Genomic DNA, 20,650 nt, shown 5'->3' with positions numbered 1-20,650 from the left:
ACAGCCCTGTGTTGTGTTTGGTGGTAAAATAGCAGAATAGTGACTAGAGGGTTATGTGTGTAGTGGCTTCGGGAGACCAGCAGCCTGTTTTTTGGCCACCTGGCATGCTCTTTCTAGGAGGCACAGTAGGCCTCTACCCAGCTGGATAATGCTTGTTGTCAGACTGGTGTGTCAAATCCAGGCAAGCCAGCTTCCTCCCAACACCCGACCATCTGTCTGCATCCACGATGGCACTCTACCTGCAGATAGGGAGAGAGAGAAATAGATAGAGGTTGACAAACATACTGTACAATATGTTGGAAAGAAAGAAGCCTGCATATGCACACACAGAAAGGTTGGAAAGTAAACTGTATGTGCATTTTATGCACAAACCGAACCTCAGTAGTGCACATCCACCTAGCCATTGACTGTATATTCATATCAACTTACAACTTACAAAGAGAGGAAGGGCCAGAGGGAGAGAGAAGGTGAAATAGAAAAGGGGTAGACAGACATACAAACGTACAGAAGGCAGACAGCAAGTGACACACAGGAAGAAAAAAAGTGAGCCCACACTCGCCCATGCTATCTATCCTCCTCAGATGGCCATTTGGGCTTGTTAATCTATCGCCTGGTAACAGAGACAGCCTATCAACAACAGCCACACCCCTCCGCACATGCTCATAGAGAGGGGCTCATTTGGATCTTTGAAGGGAAAACGCGCACACCACACCAAAATACATGCACGCACGCACGCATGCACGCACGCACACACATGAAAAACTCTCCACAAATCCTGGCCTGTCATTGCTCTCCATTGTTTGGCTGTGGTTGCTTTCTCCTGGTGTGACTGCCAGCAGATGGCTAGCACTGAGCTGTCAGCCTGGGGCCCACACACAGGCACAGACACAGACACACACACACACACACACACACACACACACACACACACACACACACATACACACACACAGATCACAAATCCACTCATACAAAGAGTGTATTAATGCACACAGAGCATATGCACAGTGTCTACTGAATGACTCTAGTATTGGCTCCATATCCCTCCTCAAAGTCTGCTTATACATTATTTTAAACAGTGCACTCTGTATCACACTCTTTTATTCTCTTGTTGTTTTTCCACACACACACACACACACACACACACACACACACACACCGACGCCTGATAGACTGTGGAGCCACTCAGCTACAGGTGCCCCTCCTGACCCCTCTCACTGTAATGACTGTGTAATCTCATAAAAGGGCCGCCTTACTGCATTAGCATGTGTAAAGGCCATTGTGTTTGTGTGCTGTTTTGAATCTTGCTTCTGCTGCCGTCCTTTGCATCTTTGTGTGTATAAGTGTTTCTGTGGGTGTGTGTTTCACAGTGATTTGATGTGTGTAGAAGCAGGTGTCAGGCCTAATGGAGTGTGTCAGGCAGGGTAAAAGCAGCTGCTGCGGTCCAGGGTCGTCCAGAGGTGAAAGGTCAGGGTCGGGGTGAGGAGTCGGCTGCAGCTACATGACATTCCTCAACTCACTAATCATAGCTCTGATGAATGGCTGCAAAGTGCCAGCTGGTAGACAGGAGGCGGTGTGTGTGGCGGTGTCATAGGAAAATACAGGGAGGAGGATGGACAGAAGAGAAGAGAGGGGAGGGGAACAAAAGATGAGGGGGGGGTATCTATACGTTGCAACTAATCTCACACACACATACTCACATTCACACAAGCAGGAAAGGCGAGTATTGACTGCACAGGGCTATGATCCTGAAGGAGCTGTACATCAGAGAAGACAAGCACAACAACAGGCTTTTGTTAATGTCTGGAACTCCACACATGCACAAAATCTCTACGCACACCCAAAGGCGCACATGCACACATCGTCATCCTCTCTCTCTCTATATCACACACGCATACGCACGCACACACACACACACACACACACACACACACACACACACATGCAGTTTGTTGTGTCTGCAGAAAGCTGGGACTAATGACAAGCTTTGTGTTGTGTGTGCTCACTCAGCTGCCCCCTGGACACACTTTACCCAAGCAGCAGAAAACAGACCTTTGTGCTTCTCTTTCTTTCTCTCTCTCTCCTTCTATCTATATATCTCTCTCTAGCTTGTTCTCGCTGTCTCCCCACTTTCTTCTCCCTCTGGAGAATAGTTTTGCTGTGCTATGCTCTGCTGTATATATTACCTACTGTATATATTTTCCTGGGTCCTGACAACAAATATATTAGTGCAGCAGTGTTTTTGGCTGACACCAGTCTTTCACATTTACCAGTAAATGGAGCAATAAAGCCTGCACATAAAATATGACATTTTGATACCAACATGGTTAATATTGAAGATGTTCGTATTTACACTGCACCTTTGATATGATGTGCTAAATCATGTAAATAAAATGGAACAATGGTGAGTTTTACAACCACTGTATACTTCAGCTTGGCTTGAAAACTATGACAGGACATAATATTTGGTAACAATGCTGAAAATGCAATGATGTTGATTGTTTCTCTGTGTCAGGATCGCACCTTAAAAGTAAATCAATATTTTTTGCAGCTCTTTTTCACCAGATTGACCTTTTTGGCTAGTCAATTGAGGAGGAGTGTATTTTTTTTGTATTCCTTGTTATAATATATTACTCTTATGTTATCATGTCTCACATTATTTTTTTTTATCGTATGTGATTTGATATTATTCTCTTTATATTTTATGTAACTAAGTAGTCTGTAATGTATGTTTTGTCTTGGCCAGTACATTATCTTTTTATCTTTGTGAGGGCCTTTCTGTGTTAAAGAATGAAGATAAAAACTTTGCAGTTGTCCCAAACTAGTTTCTCATACTTGCAAAAACACCACAGTAACACCACTGCCACAGTAATACACAGTGGCCTACACCATTCTGACTGTGCCACAACCCGTGTTCAGGAGAAATCAGTTTACTTCTGCATGTCAAGGTATCCATTCATGTCTGCAAGGCATTTATGTATAGCTGGAAACAAAGAGTGCCAGCAGTGCAGATGCATAAAAACACCCACTTGCTACTGTTTTCTTATTCCATCCCTCCCTTTGATTTTTTAAACCGCAGTGAGCAGCCTCTCTGTCGCCGTCAGTCTGTTTATCTGCCCATCCTCTCATCCCTCCTCCTGATTTGTATGCCTCCATCTTTCGTCTGCCTCATATCTAAATGCCATCGAAGAGCTGAGTGCTGCAGAGATTTCTGTTCATAATGTCACAGTGCTGCCCAGAGGAGTGTTTTATATTGACCCGTGTCTGTCTCCATACCAGCTTGTCTTGCTACATGTAATACTTGCTGTAGCCATAAGCAGTACACACAACACGCATACTGTTCTTTTCAGGAACAGTATGGAAGCATGTAATGGATAACAAACATAGATTATGTTGTAGAAAGGTTCACTTCTGTGACTTATTACTCTATATATTATATATATATTAAAATATGGATTGTAAGTCTTCTCATTATGGCTCCTAACCCATTCACTCACACAAAAACATAAAAGGACTTGGTAATGTAGTGCTTCAGGTGTATCCTCAAATCCTAGACGAACTGGAAGGCAAGCACTGTCTGTTTGTGTGTGTGTTTGTGTGTGTACATGTAGTTAGTGCTGCACTGAAAAGCAGATGGTCAAACGGTCAACTTGTTTTTGCTCTGACAGCCGGGCCAGGCAGGAAAGAAGCCAATCGATAGCACTTATCCTCTTCCTGTTAGAGTTCCCAACAGACTTGGGAGAAAGACGCAGCCCTGCAGTCGTTACCAGCTATGTGTATATCTTTGCGTATACATGTTACTACCTGTCTGTACACACACACACACACAGACACACACACACACACACACACACACACACACACACACACACACACACACACACACACACACACACACACACACACTTATTGTGTATAAAGCATTGTTTCTGAGGCTGAGTATGATTGAGTGCATTTATGTATTTGGAACTTTAGCCCAAGGTCACACTGTAGTGCCATGAAGGAGCATTTCTCTTGATTTATTGACATCCATTTAGCCTCTCCTCACCCCGCAGCTTAAGACCAAACTGCATGTTTAACCTATCTAAGTCTTAATTCAAATAACTGTGAATTAGTAGTCTGTTAACCTTGAATTTGAATTCTGAAGATAAACTAAAAAAGTTAAAACAGACAGGAGTAAAATACATCATACATATTCATGCAGATATATGCAGTGGTACTGTGTAAGTCCCTCCCTGCTCCTGCTCTGTGTACTATGATCTGCCTTAAAGGGGTGGAAGAAAAAGGACCCTACAGGCATCAATAAAGTATCACATAGTTATTGAGGCACTTGTACACATGCATCCTGTTCCAGGGGACAAACCAACCCAGGAAGTGGCCAAATGTTTACTGTGATATATCAAATGCTGTGCTTCCCTTCCTTCGAGCTCTGCTCTTCATCAGTATGCACATGTTTGACAGCCATACCATCACTGGCAAGGGCAGGATGATAGAGAGCGCTGAGGTTAGATGAGCACCTACTTTGGCTGATCCACTGACCTCCAGTATCCTGTGCTGCTGGGGAGTATGCTTTAGCTTGTGTGCAGACATCGCAGGATTGGTTAGACTGAACATGTACTGCTGATTCAGTCTGAATCTTATTAGCAATTCTAATGTTTGCTGAGGTATTTCTTTGGACAAGAGACTGAAGCTAATTCTGGCTTGCTCCAAGGTCGTGCCCAGCATCAGTTCAAGTGTTGCAATTAAAGGATGTTTTTTAATTTGGCTATACAAGACATATGGTCAACTGTGCAAGTGTTTTATTTTGGGGGAAGGCAGGTTAAGCAATATGCCACATGAATGAATTTTGATAATATTTTACATTTTGTAGCTGTGGGGTTAGTTATCAAGCGTGTGTGTATAAGTGTTTGTGTATTTTCTGCATATTCAGTCATGCAGACAATCAAATAAGCAAGCCCAATTCTCTTCTTCTCTTAAATGTAATCTTTCAGTAAACATTTAAAGTCCCTTACAAGTATCAGCTTATATTGAAAAGGACACTGGATAAATAGATGCCTGAAATGGTAGTTGGTGCATGCATGTGCACCTCTGTATGCATCTATTTATCTATTGTCTAATTGTGTCTATCCAGCTGCCCTCAGATCAGCCTCAGTGTGAGGCTTGCTTCTTTCGGGCTTCGACTTTGACTGACCCAAGCCTGATCTGTGTTTGGGCCCAGGGCCTCCTCATGGCTACTTTATGGGCTTGCATATGTGTATGTGTGTGTGTGTGTGTGTGTGTGTGTGTGTGTGTGTGTGTGTGTGTGTGTGTGTGTGTGTGTGTGTGTGTTTCCGTGTGAGTGTGTGGCCAGCACAGGGTGGTGGGGTGTAATTTGAGCCCCAGGCTAGGACAGGACTGCTGCAGAGTCCATCCAGGCAGAAAAAGCAAGAGATGGGAGCTGCAGGGTGGGCAGAGAGAGAGAGAGAGAGAGAGAGAGAGAGAGACAGGTCAGGACAGTTGAAAGAGTAAGAAGAGGGAAGGTTGGAACCAGAGAGAGAGTAATGGACAAAGACTAGTGAGACTCTTTTTAACTCGGCCTCCGTGGAAGAGAGATGTCAGTCTGTGTCAGTTCGCTCCACTAACCAGCCTGTAGCAGGAGAAACAGATCTCTCCCTCCCTCTCTCTCACACTTTCTTGCTTTCTCTCCATCTCGCTCCCTCCCACACCATTTCTATCTACTTTCCTCTCTCATCTTTTGGCGATGGCTTTTCTGCCCCAGTTGAGGGAAGCAGAAACATTCCACAGCTCAGGGGAAAACAGTAAGACTAAGTAAAAGATCAAGCAGTGAACCAGTCATCTCTAAAAGGCAGGCATTGTATAGTGCAGGTCTTCTCCTGATCACACTCCGGGTGAGTGAGAACAGGCTAATCCAAATGGTGTAGAGTAAGGCCCTGAAGGCAGGGCACTCTGCCGGATCTGCTGCAGCGTTTCCCTGTGTTTTGAGGAGGGCAGCACACAACTTTTCAAACACAGAAGGGATCAAATCTTCAAATCCCCTGGAAATGTCAACCACGTTTGAGGAAATGTCAGTAGAGCTGAGAACACACACAAGCACACATCAGCTCGAGCGTGTGGACACTCACATTCAACACCATGGCAAGAAAGGCAAACGTGATATAGGGCAGTCATGTCCTGTGGGTGAAATCAGTTTCATCTCCTTCCATTTTCCCAAATCTCAAGGGAGAATCGCAGTTTGCCTCTGGAGTTATTTATTCCCAATAATGTTGAAGTTATAATCTGTGGCATTTTCACATGAATAAACATCTGCTTTGCAACTATATGACATGAAATGATGTAACACAATAGTTAATCAACTGGTAATGCCAGTGCAGTAAAGGCAGAACAACTGAGGAATAAGGTCTTTCAAAAGTCTGTACTCAGTCTTAGTTGACTCTTCAGCTGGTTGTGGAGGAGGATTGCGAGAGAAGGACTACTTCATGAAATTACAATTTCCTGTAGTAAAAAATGATTCAATTCCTGATCCTACTGCCTCCATAGTTCCTGTAAAATAGTTAATACGGGACACTTGGTGATAACAGAATTCATTTAATATCAAAACTCCTCATATGTAGATCCTTAGTCGCCTCAGGTGATCTCATCTGCAGCCACTGACATCATCCTGTGTTCCTATTGATCTATCCTCACCCCCGCTGACTAACTTATCGACATCCTCAAGTGTATTTCCTGTCTAGAGTAGTGTACAGCAGTGTTTATGGATGGCACTGGCCCCTGGTGGCACACACACACACACACACACACACACACACACACACACACACACACACACACATGTGCGCCCACCTCCTCTGCTTATCGATGTATCCTTTTGCTTCAGTCTCTGTCCTCCTTAATGAATCTTGTAGGTGTTGAACTGCAGATGTTGTGCAGGGCTCAAGTATCGACGGGCATGGCCGTGATGAAAGAGCTTGTCCCTGGAGAGGCCTGGGTTAGATCACAATGACTGTGTGTGTGTGTGTGTGTGTGTGTGTGTGTGTGTGTGTGTGTGTGTGTGTGTGTGTGTGTGTGTGTGTGCGTGTGTGTGTGTGTGTGTGTGTGTGAGAGAGACAGCGAGAAAGAGCGAGAGTTATTGTTAGAGGGTGCATGTGTTTCTGGGTGATGTGCATCACCCCATCACTCCCTGTGTGTCACTATGTCACTATGAAGTGATATTGAGTCCAGAGTGTGGTGTGTGTGTGCAAGACAGTGTCAGCACTGCTTCAAGAGGTTGGCAGGTGAGATGTGGGTTCAAACAGGCAAATGACTAGAGAAGTTGTGATTGACAGGCCTCTCTCGAACACACTCATACACGCACACAAGCACTCACACTTTTCCCTGTGCAAGCCCGCAGGTCCTCTGGACTCTCTTGTTTATCTGCAGCTTCATATCAAGATCTGTACTCAGCTGGTAATGGCTTGTGATCCTTTGGGGGCATATAGTACTTCACACTGCTGTGTGATTTTTGCTGGCAGGCTCTCTCCATTTCCTGCAACATCATCCATTACCAACTTCCTCCTTACCGATTAGCGGAGATAATGCTGAACTGTGGAATTAACCTCAATTAGTACTACCTCTCTAGATCCTTCTCATTTCACCTCCTGACTCCTGCGCTGCATCTTACATGTCCCCGGCCTATTTCTGCTCTATTCAAAGGGCATCAAGTGTGCTTATAAACTCAGACACAGTTTAACATTTTCATCAGTTAAACATTTCGTCCAATGCTTTGGCTTTGGCTTTAACCAAATACCTGCAAAACCAAGGACATTACCATCAGCCTTAGCTGTACTTTGTGTTTCATGTTTATTAGCAAATGTCAGCATGATTACATGCTACACTAATGGTGTAAAACATTACTTGCTAAACATCAGCATGTAAACATTGTCATTGTGAGAATGTTAGTACTCTGTTAGCATTTTGCTCAAAGCATTGCTGTGTCTAAGTACAGCCTCACAGAGCTGTAGACTTTTAGTCTTGTCAACCTTACAACTATGTAATTGTTGTGCCCACAGTAACACTCTGTTATGTAACATGACAGACTGTAAGTAATCATGCCCCTCCCTAATTATATGGGCATAGATAAGTCATGTGGGAGCAATTATGGCAACAGCTAAATGCGTACCATCAAATGTTAGCGTCCCAGCTTATATGTTAAGTGCTACTTTCCACCATCTGTTTTGTGGACGAGAGAAGCAACAATATCTTAGTGATTAAATTATAAAGGCTCATGGCCCGGAACTGACAGAGTTGTTTAGACACTTAGGGCTCTATTTTAACGATCTGAAACGCAACTATCAAACGCCAAACGCAAGTAGCTTTGTGGGCGGATCTCGGGCGCTGTTGCTATTATACCGGCGGGATAAATGACTCTTGTGCCCGACGCAAATCTAAAATGGGTCGGTCTGAAGTAGCTACATTACTCATAAGTGTGGTTTGGGCGTAATGTGCAATAAACCAATCAGAGCGTTATCTCACGTTCCCTTTAAAAGCAGGCGCACTTGTTCCATGGCGGATTGCTATTATAATGGCAGATTTGCTAGGCGCACGCTGTTAATACATCCATGGGCACACGCCAGGAGCAGTTCACAGCCGAGGAGACCGACGTTTGCTATTGATTTTTCTTTTTGACAAAATGTAAATAAAGAAATGTCACAAAAACATACTTTCCGATGTTTTGGGCTCACTCTCACTGAATCACGAGGTTATAAATGCATGGTGATATTTTTGCAATGTAGTCTAACATTAGACCCAGATTACCTCACTATAGATGATGCAGCTCTTCTGCCTCTCCTCTCCCGTGCTGCTGTTGGGGCATTTGGGTTAAGTGGCATCGGCAAATGCAGTTCAACATCACATCTCCTTAAGTCCTCTAATATTTCCTCATTTATGTCATCAATACTAGCCTGGCTCCGCCCTCCTTCTTACTTCCGCTCAATTTTCATTTCCCTTCAGTACTCCGTCTCGGTTTGTGGTATATTCTTGGGTTTTCTCCGGTCAAATATTTATAGGTCCAATCAGCGAACAGAGGGAGTGGCTGAGAACGATGATGTTGAGGACGTGCACTAGAAAGATGCGAGCGAAGCCATTCGGTCCGTTGTGGCAGCAATGCTGCCGAATATCCAGAAGTTAAAGCCCGAGCAAGAACAATCTTTGCTGAGTTTTGTTGGTGTCCATGATGTTGTGGCCCTCCTCCCCACGGGGTTCGGGAAAAGTTTGATTTTCCAGCTCCCTCCGTTAGTGGTGAAGGAGTTGGCTAAGGCTAACGCTAGCGATGCTAATGCTAAATATAAGCCGACAGTTGTTGTCGGTCTCCCCTCTTGTTGCACATGCGCATGACATACGTCACGACCAAATGTTAGCGATTGGTTATGGCAGATCCAGAGTGGCTCTGGGCAAATCCAATAGTTTTAAACTTCAACAGAGTACCCGCCTTCAAGGAAGTTAACACTTGTCAATGGAGAGAGGCCCGACTCTCTGTACAAATGAAATGTACGACAGTCTGGTAGGACCAGGCTACATCAACACATCCATGATTCATAGGAATGTTGTGTAAAACAAGTTCATATTTTTCCTTGTATTTATGTATGGTTTGCAAAAATGGGAACTGCTGGGTCCGTAAGATGAGAGAAGCAAAGTGTATGCGCGATGTGCACACTCTACATTACGGCCAAGCATGCGCCCTTAAAATAGCATCTGAATAACGCGCCACTGACTTTAGACTTGGTTTTTCCTGGTCTATGGCGGAATTGTTTTCTGAAACTGCAAAATAGCACTAGGGAACGTTTGCGTCGGAACACGGCTCCTCTTTTTGTCTGTGGGGGGGAAAAGTCTGCTGCGCGTCGGGTGCAAAATAGGAACGATACATGCGTCGGTGTACAAAGTCAATTGCACTGGGTGCAAGATAGGGCCCTTAGTATCCGCTCTACGTATACATTTCTCCTTTTGTCTCTCACAGTTAAATATACAGTTTGGGAAAATCATAAACGAGCGCCTCACGGTTGCACTTTTAATCAAAAAAAGAACGAGAGACAGAAAAGGTTAGGAAACCTGTGGCCATGTTTGTTGTGTATGTTTTCTGGAGTAGAGGTAATCCCCAGGCTCAGACGTGACTATTTACCTTACTATTTGCTTACACCTGAGTTGTTAGCAATACAGACTGGGGACAAACGCCCAACGAGCCTCATGAAGAGGATAAGATAAGTAGGGAAACTCGACAAAGCAAAGAAGTGAATATACCCAGTCTCTGGTAGCTCAGAAAGTGCGCACACACACACACACACACACACACACACACACACACACACACACACGAGAATCCGTGGCATAGCCATTACAGAGAGTGCGTGGGAGAGGTGGATTGTTAGCTTGAACAAAGGGTGAGTTTATTAAGTGAGGTGTGTTTAAATGTTTTTTAACTGCTGGTGTGAAGGAGGCAGCTGTCTGGGCCTGAAGAGAGGGCAGGTCTGGACAGGTCTGAGCAAGAGAGACAGTTGAGAAAAACTTCCATCCCAAAACATTCCCCTGACCAGCAGGTGGATTATAAGCCAACAGCCAAAACACTTTTTTGTGTTATAGCAACTATTGTGGTTTTGCCCACTCAGTCTTAGGCTACATCCTCACTAATACGTTTTTGTTTAAAAACTCCAGGGTTGCATTGTGGTCTGGATGGGCAGAAACAGAGACAACAACACAAGTAACAGTTTCACTTTGTCGTCGGTCCAAACAAATAAATTCCTGGTCTTACTTTTCACAGTGTGGATTTTAGTAGTGTGGATGTAGCCTGAAATAAGAGGGAACACTGATGCACCTTGATGCTCACAAGCACCTGCATTTTTGTGTGTGTGTAAGCACACACACACACACACACACACACACACACACACACACACACACACACACACACACACACACACACACACACACACACACACACACACACACACACACACACACACACACACACACACACAAAAAGCACTAACTACTTCCCCCCTGGCTCTTCGTGAGAAGTCATTAGGAACGTGTCTGTGTGTTTTATTTTTAGCAGTGTGTGTGTTTAGGAGGGGTTGTGGAGTCTCGTCAGTCTTCAGGGCCCCCCTCTGTCGCGCTGTGTCTCTGCCTCCAGCTGAGAGCTATGTATATTTCATCAGCCCAGGGTGCCTTTTTGTCTTGAGATGCACTGCACCTCCCCTGCCTGTCTCACTGCTACTCGTCAATGGAGGGAGCCATCACAGCCTCTTTGAAATTCTCCCCACTTCTCTCTCTCTCTCTCTCTCTCTCTCTCACAGACAGCCACCCTCTGCTTAGCCCTCTGCTTTTCATGGTCAGCTTGTCTCTCTCCTGAAGGCTCATCCCTCTTTCCTCTTTCAGCTGTGGAAGGGAGCAGAGCAAAGCACATCCAAACAGACTTGGGCTGTCACGAAAACTCTTTCTCTCTCTCTGTCTCTCTCCATCTTTGAGAATCAAAGTCTGTCTGTTTTGCGACTCTGTCACTTCAGGGAAGGGACACTTCTTCACCCAGCGCTGCATCTCCTTCAGTTGTTGTCTTTTTATAGCAGAAATCTGAGTGCTCTGACAGTAGCTAAAATGGCTACATCTGCAGTTAATTGCTATATTTGCACCAACAGTGTCTTTTCATTGTTTAGATTTTATTATTATGTCAATATTGCTGTTGTACACTGTTGACACTTTTGTTTCCATAACATTATCAGGGCACTAGTTAGAGTTAGTGTATGTGTGTAGCATAAGCCGTATCTAGTCTAGTGGTCTTATAATTAATCTTAGCGTTTGTTCATGCAGGACACGGAAGTCATACACCCGCTGATTGAATTATCGTTCCTATCAGACACACACCAATCACGGCCATTCTCACGAGGCGGCCCTTTTAAATATGACTCCCTCCTCACTGGTTCCTGCTACACTGACGTTGCATCACTCGCTGCTGCTGCTGCTGCTGCTGCTGCTGCCACCACTCCAGCCTCCACCTTCCTAGTTCAGAGTCCTAACATGACTCAAAGTTTAAAATGGTTTTCAATGTCTCACTCTTTTTTTACCCGCTGTGGAGGGGGGGTTCTGCATGGTGCTCCCTGTTTCAGCTTAACATGCTGCTTGGCTGGTCCAGGGAGCATTATCAAGAGCGGAGCCCTCAGCGCCAAGCATAACTGTATTTCCATTTGTTGCAATAAATGGTTCAATCTATGACGATAGTGTTCCTGACCGAATTAAAGTCACTCATTGATTCATATTTAATTCATGAACTCCACCTCTATCTTAAATAAGGACATTGTAGCGTCAAAATTCTTCTTTTATTTCCGGTATGTTAATTATGTCTATCATCTTTCAGGCGTGTACTGTGATTGAGAGTGCGGCTGGAGCCAGTAAGGAGGTGGACTCAGGGCCTTTGCAGCCTGCAGGTGACCACATTCCCTCTCACCCAGTGACCTCGGAGCCAGAGAAAGCTGACCGAGCTGACCGCCCACTTTCCAGTGAGTATAGCTCTCCCAAATTTTTTTTACCTCTGTTTTGTTGCTGTGGCTTAACATAATGCTGTCTGGTTCATTTTAAAGTCCTGTTTATAGGATGTGACTGTGAAATCCATAGCATGTCACTTTACACCAATGGAATCATCTTTGATAGAGCTTAGTACACACACCACTGCAATTACATATCCCTGTGGCTATTCTACAATCACTGGCAGCATTATGTTTCATATTGCAATTCTTAATCTCATCGCTCTGTGTGGTCACAACGGTGAGAGAGACTTTCACTCAGAACTTACAATAGTAAATGCTTTGGTTCAGCCTTCATCATTCAACTACTAAGATTAGACTTATCTTCTGTATCTCTTCACTTAGCAGGCATCTTATCTCGGCTTCCTCTTTTCTGTGTGAGGTGTCGTTTTGACCCTGCTGTGTGGCAACAAAGGAAGTAGTGAGACCCCTGGAGGGAATGAGATACGGTCTGAGGTGGCTCACCGAAGAGTTTAAAATAAAAAGTCATGTGCTGTCATGTCTTCACACACTTCATACTCTTGTAATGCTTTAACCACGCTCCTCCACAACCATTGTATTTTCTCACCCAAACTGGATTGACTATTCTTTTTCTTCTTTTGTCATTACAACAGTCAACCTATACATACTGCTGTGAGACCAGGAGGAGATAATACTTATGATTTCCCTGCAGTTTGTTTTGCAAATGTTCTGGGGATCTTAGCCCTTCCTTACCTTCTTTGAATGCATTGTTTAACAGCAACTGCTTTTAATTGTTGACAGTGCAAACCCAACCTGCCCACAAAACGTACACACAAAGACTCTCAAACCATGCACTGACATTTGATAATGTTCACATGCAAATGCTTACACAGCATATCTCACTGTTTTCTGTTGTTGCTTTTTTTCATTTTGCGTACCGCTAATCAGTAATCAGCAGTTTCTTATTGCTGCCATCCTCGACCCAGAGCAATGGATTATAGGTTTGCTCACGTCTCCTTCATCTGCAGTATAGTGTTGAGCCAGAAAGATGAATAAGCAAATTGTTGGGATGCAATGTTTCCCGCAGAACATTTGTTAGTAAAGGTGGTAGGGTTGGCATCTGACCGTGGGGGGTTACTACACAAATACACTAAGTATTACATTTCAATAATAATTTATAATTAATAAATAACCAGCTTTTCAAAAATGTGCAATTTTAAGCTCATTAAACTATTAAAAAAAAATAAAATTACTATAACAGTTTTACTCGCATGGCTCCCATTATCCTCCGTAACACGCTCTCTTCCACTTCGCCTGACAACTCTTCTCCAAAACAAACAGCTCTGTGATAATAGCTCAGCCCATAGATTCACTCACTCAAAGCAGATAGTATGCGTGAAATAAAAACAGGACACGTAATTTCACTGTGTGTAGTGTTAACTATGCTAACTAACCGTGTGCTGTGAACCGCGTGTAGTGATTAAAAAAAGCGAGAGGTGATGGATATTTCCAGTCACTTCGTCATGTATTCACTTCGTTGAAACAAGAGAAGAAAGCCTCATTGATGTGAAGAACAGGACAGAGATACATATATAAATGCTCTCTGCCTGCCATATGCCAACGCTCCGGTAAGTCCATCACCCCGTCTCTGCCCGGGCACGCCCCAGCTCAACTCGCCGTTACCTTGTTTTCCTGTGACTGTGTTGATGCGACTTGTACATTACAGCCACTCAAACAGGACAGAGTAACACGGCGGATATTTAAATTTTTTTTTGAAGACTTCATTAAGGCGGCAGGCGCGTGTTGTTAAGGCGGGCCGCCTCATCTGGAAAGTGCTGCGGGAAACACTGGGATGCTGGTGAAGTAAAGGATGATAGTGATAAAAGAGACTGAGAGATGAGTTGGAAGATGTCATGATGAAGCAGGAACTAACACAAAAAATAAATGACATGCAAGCGTGTATGTGTGAGTATGTCCCGAGGGAGGCCATCACTACAGTGGGTTTTGGAGCTCAGTGCGTTTATGTGGAAAGTGCAGCTGTCTCCTGTAATCAGTAAAGCTGGACTGCCTTTTTGCTTGGTATCTGTTCTCTTCCTTTTTTGTGTGTTTACACTTATAAACACAGGACTTTTTGTAAATTTAATTTACTTAAAGGAGAACTCTGGGCAATTTTTACGTCTTTGTATTGTATTTTGTGTCTGTTAAGAGGCACAAAGGCACTCTTTATGTTATTCCCCCAAAACCATTTGAGAGCCAATTTTAGCTCACTGGGAGCTCTGGGCATTAGCTGCAGCAACTCCAGTTTGCTGGGACCGATTTGGCTCGTTGTTTTGCTATCGACAGTACTAACATAGTTATAGCGATCAAGATTAACGTAAAAATTGGCCGGAGTTCTCCTTTAACTCACCACCCTCCTTTTTTCACTTTCTCTCATCCTGCTCTACAGTATCTTTCTCTCTTGCTTACCACTCCCTCCTGCTCAGGCCATTCTCTCTCTCTTTTCTCTAAGGCTATATCTGTTTAGCCATGAGGGCCCCCCTGTCGTTTACAGAAACTCATCTTAAGCTCTCCTTCCAACTGAAACTGAAAACACACACACACAGGCACACTAGCTCAACCACAACACACTCAAAGGCACCTGGTTAAACAGTCATGACAAACAGGGCCGCCGCACATCCACAGACACACTCATACACACAGAAGACTGAACATTCCTCCCAGTGGTCTAGTGTGGGTTGAGAACAGGGTTTTCATGAGTTATTTAAGTGCTCTCCATCATGTTGCGCTGCAGTTCACACTGACATGACATGGCCCATTTCCTCCGCTCAGGCTGGAAACGTGACACAAGACACGCTGGCGGTGTTCACACCGAATAGAGTAGAGAGGTGCACAATCTGTCATGATCTTAAGATTGTTGGATTTAAATCATTTAATGGGCCCCTATGCAACAGCTAGTGTAAAGCTAAAAGGAGAGGCTTATGATTTTAGACAGTTGCTGTTACACAGTTGCTGTCAACTGCAGTTTGATTTCAATTGTGCGTGTGTGAATATTTATTGGCTTAATGGTCACAGCTCTAATGTATGTTTTGACCAATGGCATACAGAGAGAGGGAGGCAGTGTGCTTTCACATTGCATTGTGGTGTTGTCAATGTGTGAGTTAAGGAGATCTCCATATATATGCAGACAAGAAATTCCCATTTCTCATTTCAAATGTCCCAACATGTTGTGGCCTATCATGAGCCCCTATCAGACAGGAAACAGGCTGGAGTGGGGAGGATGTGACATCTGGGCTGACCACAATGTGCTTCAGGCCCATGAACACATTCACTGTAAACTTCACATACATCAGCTGTCCCTCAGGCTCAAAACAACCACACAGTCAATACATCACTATTAGTGGTGAAGGAAAAAGGAACAACCTCCCTGCTGTACTGTCTGCATAGACATCTAATGGAGGAAGGGTCAAACAGGACTAATGTAAAGGGGAAAATATATGGTGAGGAAATTTGTACCATTATGCTCTTCTTTATCTCCACTGTTTAAGCACCAAGAGGTAAGAGTGGTGTGGATTTAGCCTTTTTCAACATTTATTCTGGTCCCTTTTACTGTTTCAACACAGCATTCTCTCCCCAATCTTGTCATAATAAGTGCATACATTCAGAGATATGTACATTTATGTTTGTGTGTACATGTATGTGTGTGTCTTGGAATTTAACGTGCTGATGATGTGATTGTCATGAGGTAGGCTGTGAGTGTGTTTTGATTGCAATGGCACAGCTGGATTTGGCAGACTTGGCAGTCTTGTGTGCTTGGCTGCTGGCCAGTTCAATACAATTACAATTACCCACTGAGGGAGCATGGAGCACCACTGAAGAAAGGGTGTGTGGGTGCTGGTTGGTGAACAGAGGGGGGAAATTCACAGTATCTGGCAACCCGCCTTTCATGGGAGGAGGATCAATGGCTGAGCTGTTGCTTTAGCCGCTGTGGTTAACATTTCACATTAAGAGTCTTGCATGGAGAACACAGCAGTGAGGTTAAATCCATAAACAGCCATGTTGCAAGAGCATATTCACTGCACACACACACACACACACACACACACACACACACACACACACACACATTAAATGAGGAACAGTAGGTCCATGAGCGGGTGTTTCCAGCTGCCTATCCTTGTATCTCTTGTCCAGAGAACAGAGCAGCAGGTGGAGAGTGAGAGTAGCTGTGTGAGAAAGAATAGAGCTGAGGGATGACAGGAACAGTGTGCTGGGATGTGGGGAAGGAAGTTATGGGGAGGATGGTGAGAGGAGGACAACGACACTGAATGGAGAGAGACGACAGGGGATGTGTTTGGAGAGAGAGAGATCAGAGGGTGACAGAGGAGGCATGGAGAGGAATGCCATGCTCCCCCCCTCGACTCCCTCTCTTTTCTTCTTTTCTTTTGTCCCCCCTCAGTAGGGATGATAGGAGGGTGGGCTAACTTCGAATGACAGTGACAAGCTTGCCACCGCTCCCATGAAGCACAGCAGATGGAAGTGTATGTGTGTGTGTGTGTGTGTGTGTGTGTGTGTGTGTGTGTGTGGGGGTGTGTGTGTGTGTGTGTGCGATTAACATGCCACTGGAGACCAGGGTATACCGAGTCTCTTGGCAGCACCACGCTTGGCAGAGCGCCACCTTACTGCCCTCTTTTTCCAGCCCAGCAGAGTGGGCGTTGAGGTGTGTGTGTGTGTGTGTGTGTGTGTGTGTGTGTGTGTGTGTGTGTGTGTGTGTGTTTGTGTGAGGGGAAGCAGTCTCAACAAACACATTTTAATTCACAGTGTTCCCATTGTCTTTTACATTATATCCTTTCTTCAGGGGGAAAGCTAGCTGCATGGCCTCTGTGGCTGCATCCATCTATTTGAGTAATTTGGTAATGTAATGATCACAGGATTTTTGAGAAACAGAGCTCTGTTCTGCAGTGTGGCGCCAGTCCTGGCGGGCATGGGGGAATTTGTCAGGAGACAGTGGGTTTGGCACTGTGCCACGGTTATTAGCCACTCACAGGGTGGGCACGGGGTTATGCCCCGACTCAATCACTCACTGTGTTTGCATGTGTGTGCTTAATGTGTTTGTTTCTGTGAGTGTGTGTTTGTGCGTGTCTACCATTTGAGTCAGGATTCTCCTCTGGTCACACTGACCTTATTGTGAAGTCACTTCTGGTTGATTTGTACCCTTTCCAACACATTCCTCTCTCTGAAAGGCTGAGAAACTGAGGCCGTTAACCCCCTCTCCCCCCTCACTCTCTCTCGTCTTCCCTACTGATGGGTTTGATTTAGTGACTGTGGTTTTCCATCCAGAGCCTGGGAGCCAGAAAGAGTAGACTTAGGGAGAACTATGGATTCACAGCCAGCGGAGCACGTCATTACTTGGCCATAGCTCATCAGCAGATACATCAGCAGGCTGGAGGGCTAATAGATGCGAGCTGTCGCAGGAAGTAATAAACCTCTCTTCATTTCACCCCTTTAATTATTTCCTTCTCACACGTTGCATGGATTGCACTAAATGATGACAGCAAAAAAGCATCTAAGAGTTTGTTACGTTATTTGAGGCTGAATGTTTGCCTGCATTCTACAGTATATATAATAATATAATAACTCTACTTAGTGCAAAGTGGCCCAAATAATTCCTCTTTTGGGCTTGGGAGAAGTTATATTTAGGCCCTGGTGAGGCCACCCGATGTGAGGTTAATGCTCAGTGTAGGGCATTGAGGTCAGGTTACAGACATGTTTCAGCAGTAACCCTAACAAAGATGACCACTTAGTGAGAGACCTCCAGACTCTAACCCTTGACCTCACAAAGGAAACAGGTGTTCAAGCAGGATTAAGCCTGACTGCCTGCACACTCAGAGCTGGCAGCAGGCTGTGTTGTGTATGTGTTTGTCTCTTTTCATTTACAGCAGATGGACATACATAAGAAAACCTTGCTCCAACAAAAAAAACAATTTGTGTGAAAAGTGTTTTATAGAGATGATTTTTTTATTTTTTTATTTTTTATGAAAACAGGGTTTTATCAGTGATGTGAGCTTAACAACTGAGCAATATTTGATTAATTCCTTTAATTTTGTTTTTCCTTATGCTCTTGTCATGTTCACCTTTTCCCAGTCCTTTTTCTTTTTATCTCCTTTTCTCTCCCTCCCTCTGTAACCCCATGACTTCAGTCATCCCTTCCTCCCACCCAGCCTCCCTGTCTCCACCTCTACCCTCTCTCCCTCCTTGCTTTCTGCTCGTCGATCCCTCTCTTCTTCCCTCCCTCTCAAACTGTCCTCCATTGTCAGGCAACTTGGCTGAGGCTAAGTGCTTTTTGCTGTCTGACTGCAGGTGGGACTGTAATAAAGCTTGTCAGTGGGAGGCATGGGTCGCACTGTCACATGCTCTTTGCCTCCCCTCTGTTAACTCCCAACTCCATCTCCTTCCAACCATCCCCCCATCTCTGCCAACCCCCCGCCACTCTCCTCCAAGACCCTATGCTTTTATATTTCCTCTCTCATTTGTCTGCCTTTTCTTTCCCATTTCGTCTTGTTCTTACCCGAAACGGTGCTACTTGACTTGTCTCTCATGTCTCTCTCTCTCTCTGGTTTCCTTGCCAACGGCACTCTCAGGAACATGATGAAGAGCAGCAACAGGAGACATCTCTCTCAACATAACTGCACACGCACACACACACACACACACACACACACACACACACACACACACACACACACACACACACACACACTTGTTTGTTTCACTATCTTTGTGGGGACCCGTCGTTGACATAATGCATTCCCTAGCCCCTTACCCTAACCTTAACCATCACAACTAAATGCCTAACCTTAACCCTTACCCTAACCCTAACCATAACCTAATTCTAAGAAATACTCCTAAAACCAAGTCTTAACCCTCAAACAGCCCTTTAACCTTGTGGGGTCCAGCATTTTGGGCCCCACAAGGCTGTGCAGACCCCACAAGTATACTGTATTCCCCGGTTTGTGGACCCCACGAATATAGTAAAACAAACACACACACACACACACACACACACACACACACACACACACACACACACACACACACACAATCCATGTAAATGACTCCAGGTGAGGTTGTATTGTTTGCCCAGCTGCTCCTGCTAACCAGTCTCTCCTGTTCCATAGTAAACCAGCAGGCTGCATGGAAATCAGCTTCCTCTACACAAAACAGTTCTCTGTTTCTCCTCGTTTTTTTATGTTTGCGCACATTATGTTTGCTTGTATGTTTGTGTAAATGTGAGTGCTTGTTTCTGCACATGACACTCAAAGGGCATGCATGTTTTTCAGAATCATCTAAACACATTTCTTATTCCAGTGTGTGTGTGTGTGTGTGTGTGTGTGTGTGTGTGTGTGTGTGTGTGTGTGTGTGTGTGTTTGTCTGTGTGCACTACAGTAATAGAAATAGCTTGTACACCATATCTTACTTGTTCTAGCCACAGGATGGCAATACTGAGCCCCTTCTTTAAAAGGAATCCCTCTCTCACAAACGTGCACACACAGCCCTCTTTAGTCTGAGTTAGCCCAGGCTTGTGTAGGGTGACGGGGTGCAGTGAATAATTTAGTCCTGGCCATGTTAATGGCTGACAGCGAACATGGCCTCTCTACTCTGCTCTTGGCCCATTACTAGTACATTCTGTTTCACTCTCACTCTTTCTTTGTCGCTCTATTGTCCTCTTATTTTCCATTTATAGTGTCCTAGTGATGATAACGATTTAGATATCATTTTTTTCTAATCACGGTTGTTTTATCGTATTACCGAAAAAAAAAACTAAACACTTGTCTGATAATTGTCTCTAAAGGAAATTTAAAATGGATTAGGGGGTTTTATGAATGTATCATTATTTAACCACGTTTTCTGGTGGGTGAACATCTATGTTAATAACATTGAGTAATTATCACCTTCACCTCTTTTCTGTCCTTATTAACATTTTTCAAACCTTGGTGCACAAATATTACATTTTTAAAGTGGCAGTATATTGACTTATCCTGTCCAATAGCTTCTTTCTAATCTATTTAAAAATCCCCTGTGTGATCAGCCACTAAATGAATAAAACAATTCCAATTACCTGACAGAAATATTTCTTTAAATTATGTCTT

The 20,650-nt window shown here is 44.3% G+C and overlaps 1 protein-coding gene across 2 annotated transcripts in view; it reads left to right on the top strand.

The window, feature by feature from the left end:
* The window catches only part of gse1b (Gse1 coiled-coil protein b), a 177,074-nt gene that overhangs the window by 45,638 nt on the left and 110,786 nt on the right, over positions 1-20,650 (top strand). For both annotated transcript variants that reach the window (XM_078250102.1, XM_078250094.1), the window contains exon 2: positions 12,377-12,518. In XM_078250102.1, coding sequence (XP_078106228.1) covers positions 12,377-12,518 — 142 coding nt within the window. The remainder of the gene's footprint in view (positions 1-12,376; positions 12,519-20,650) is intronic.

The sequence above is a fragment of the Sander vitreus genome, chromosome 1 (genome assembly GCF_031162955.1).
Source record: "Sander vitreus isolate 19-12246 chromosome 1, sanVit1, whole genome shotgun sequence".
Taxonomy (NCBI): domain Eukaryota; kingdom Metazoa; phylum Chordata; class Actinopteri; order Perciformes; family Percidae; genus Sander; species Sander vitreus.
Note: the sequence above shows the minus strand (reverse complement) of the source record. Positions and strands in the feature narration are given on the sequence as shown.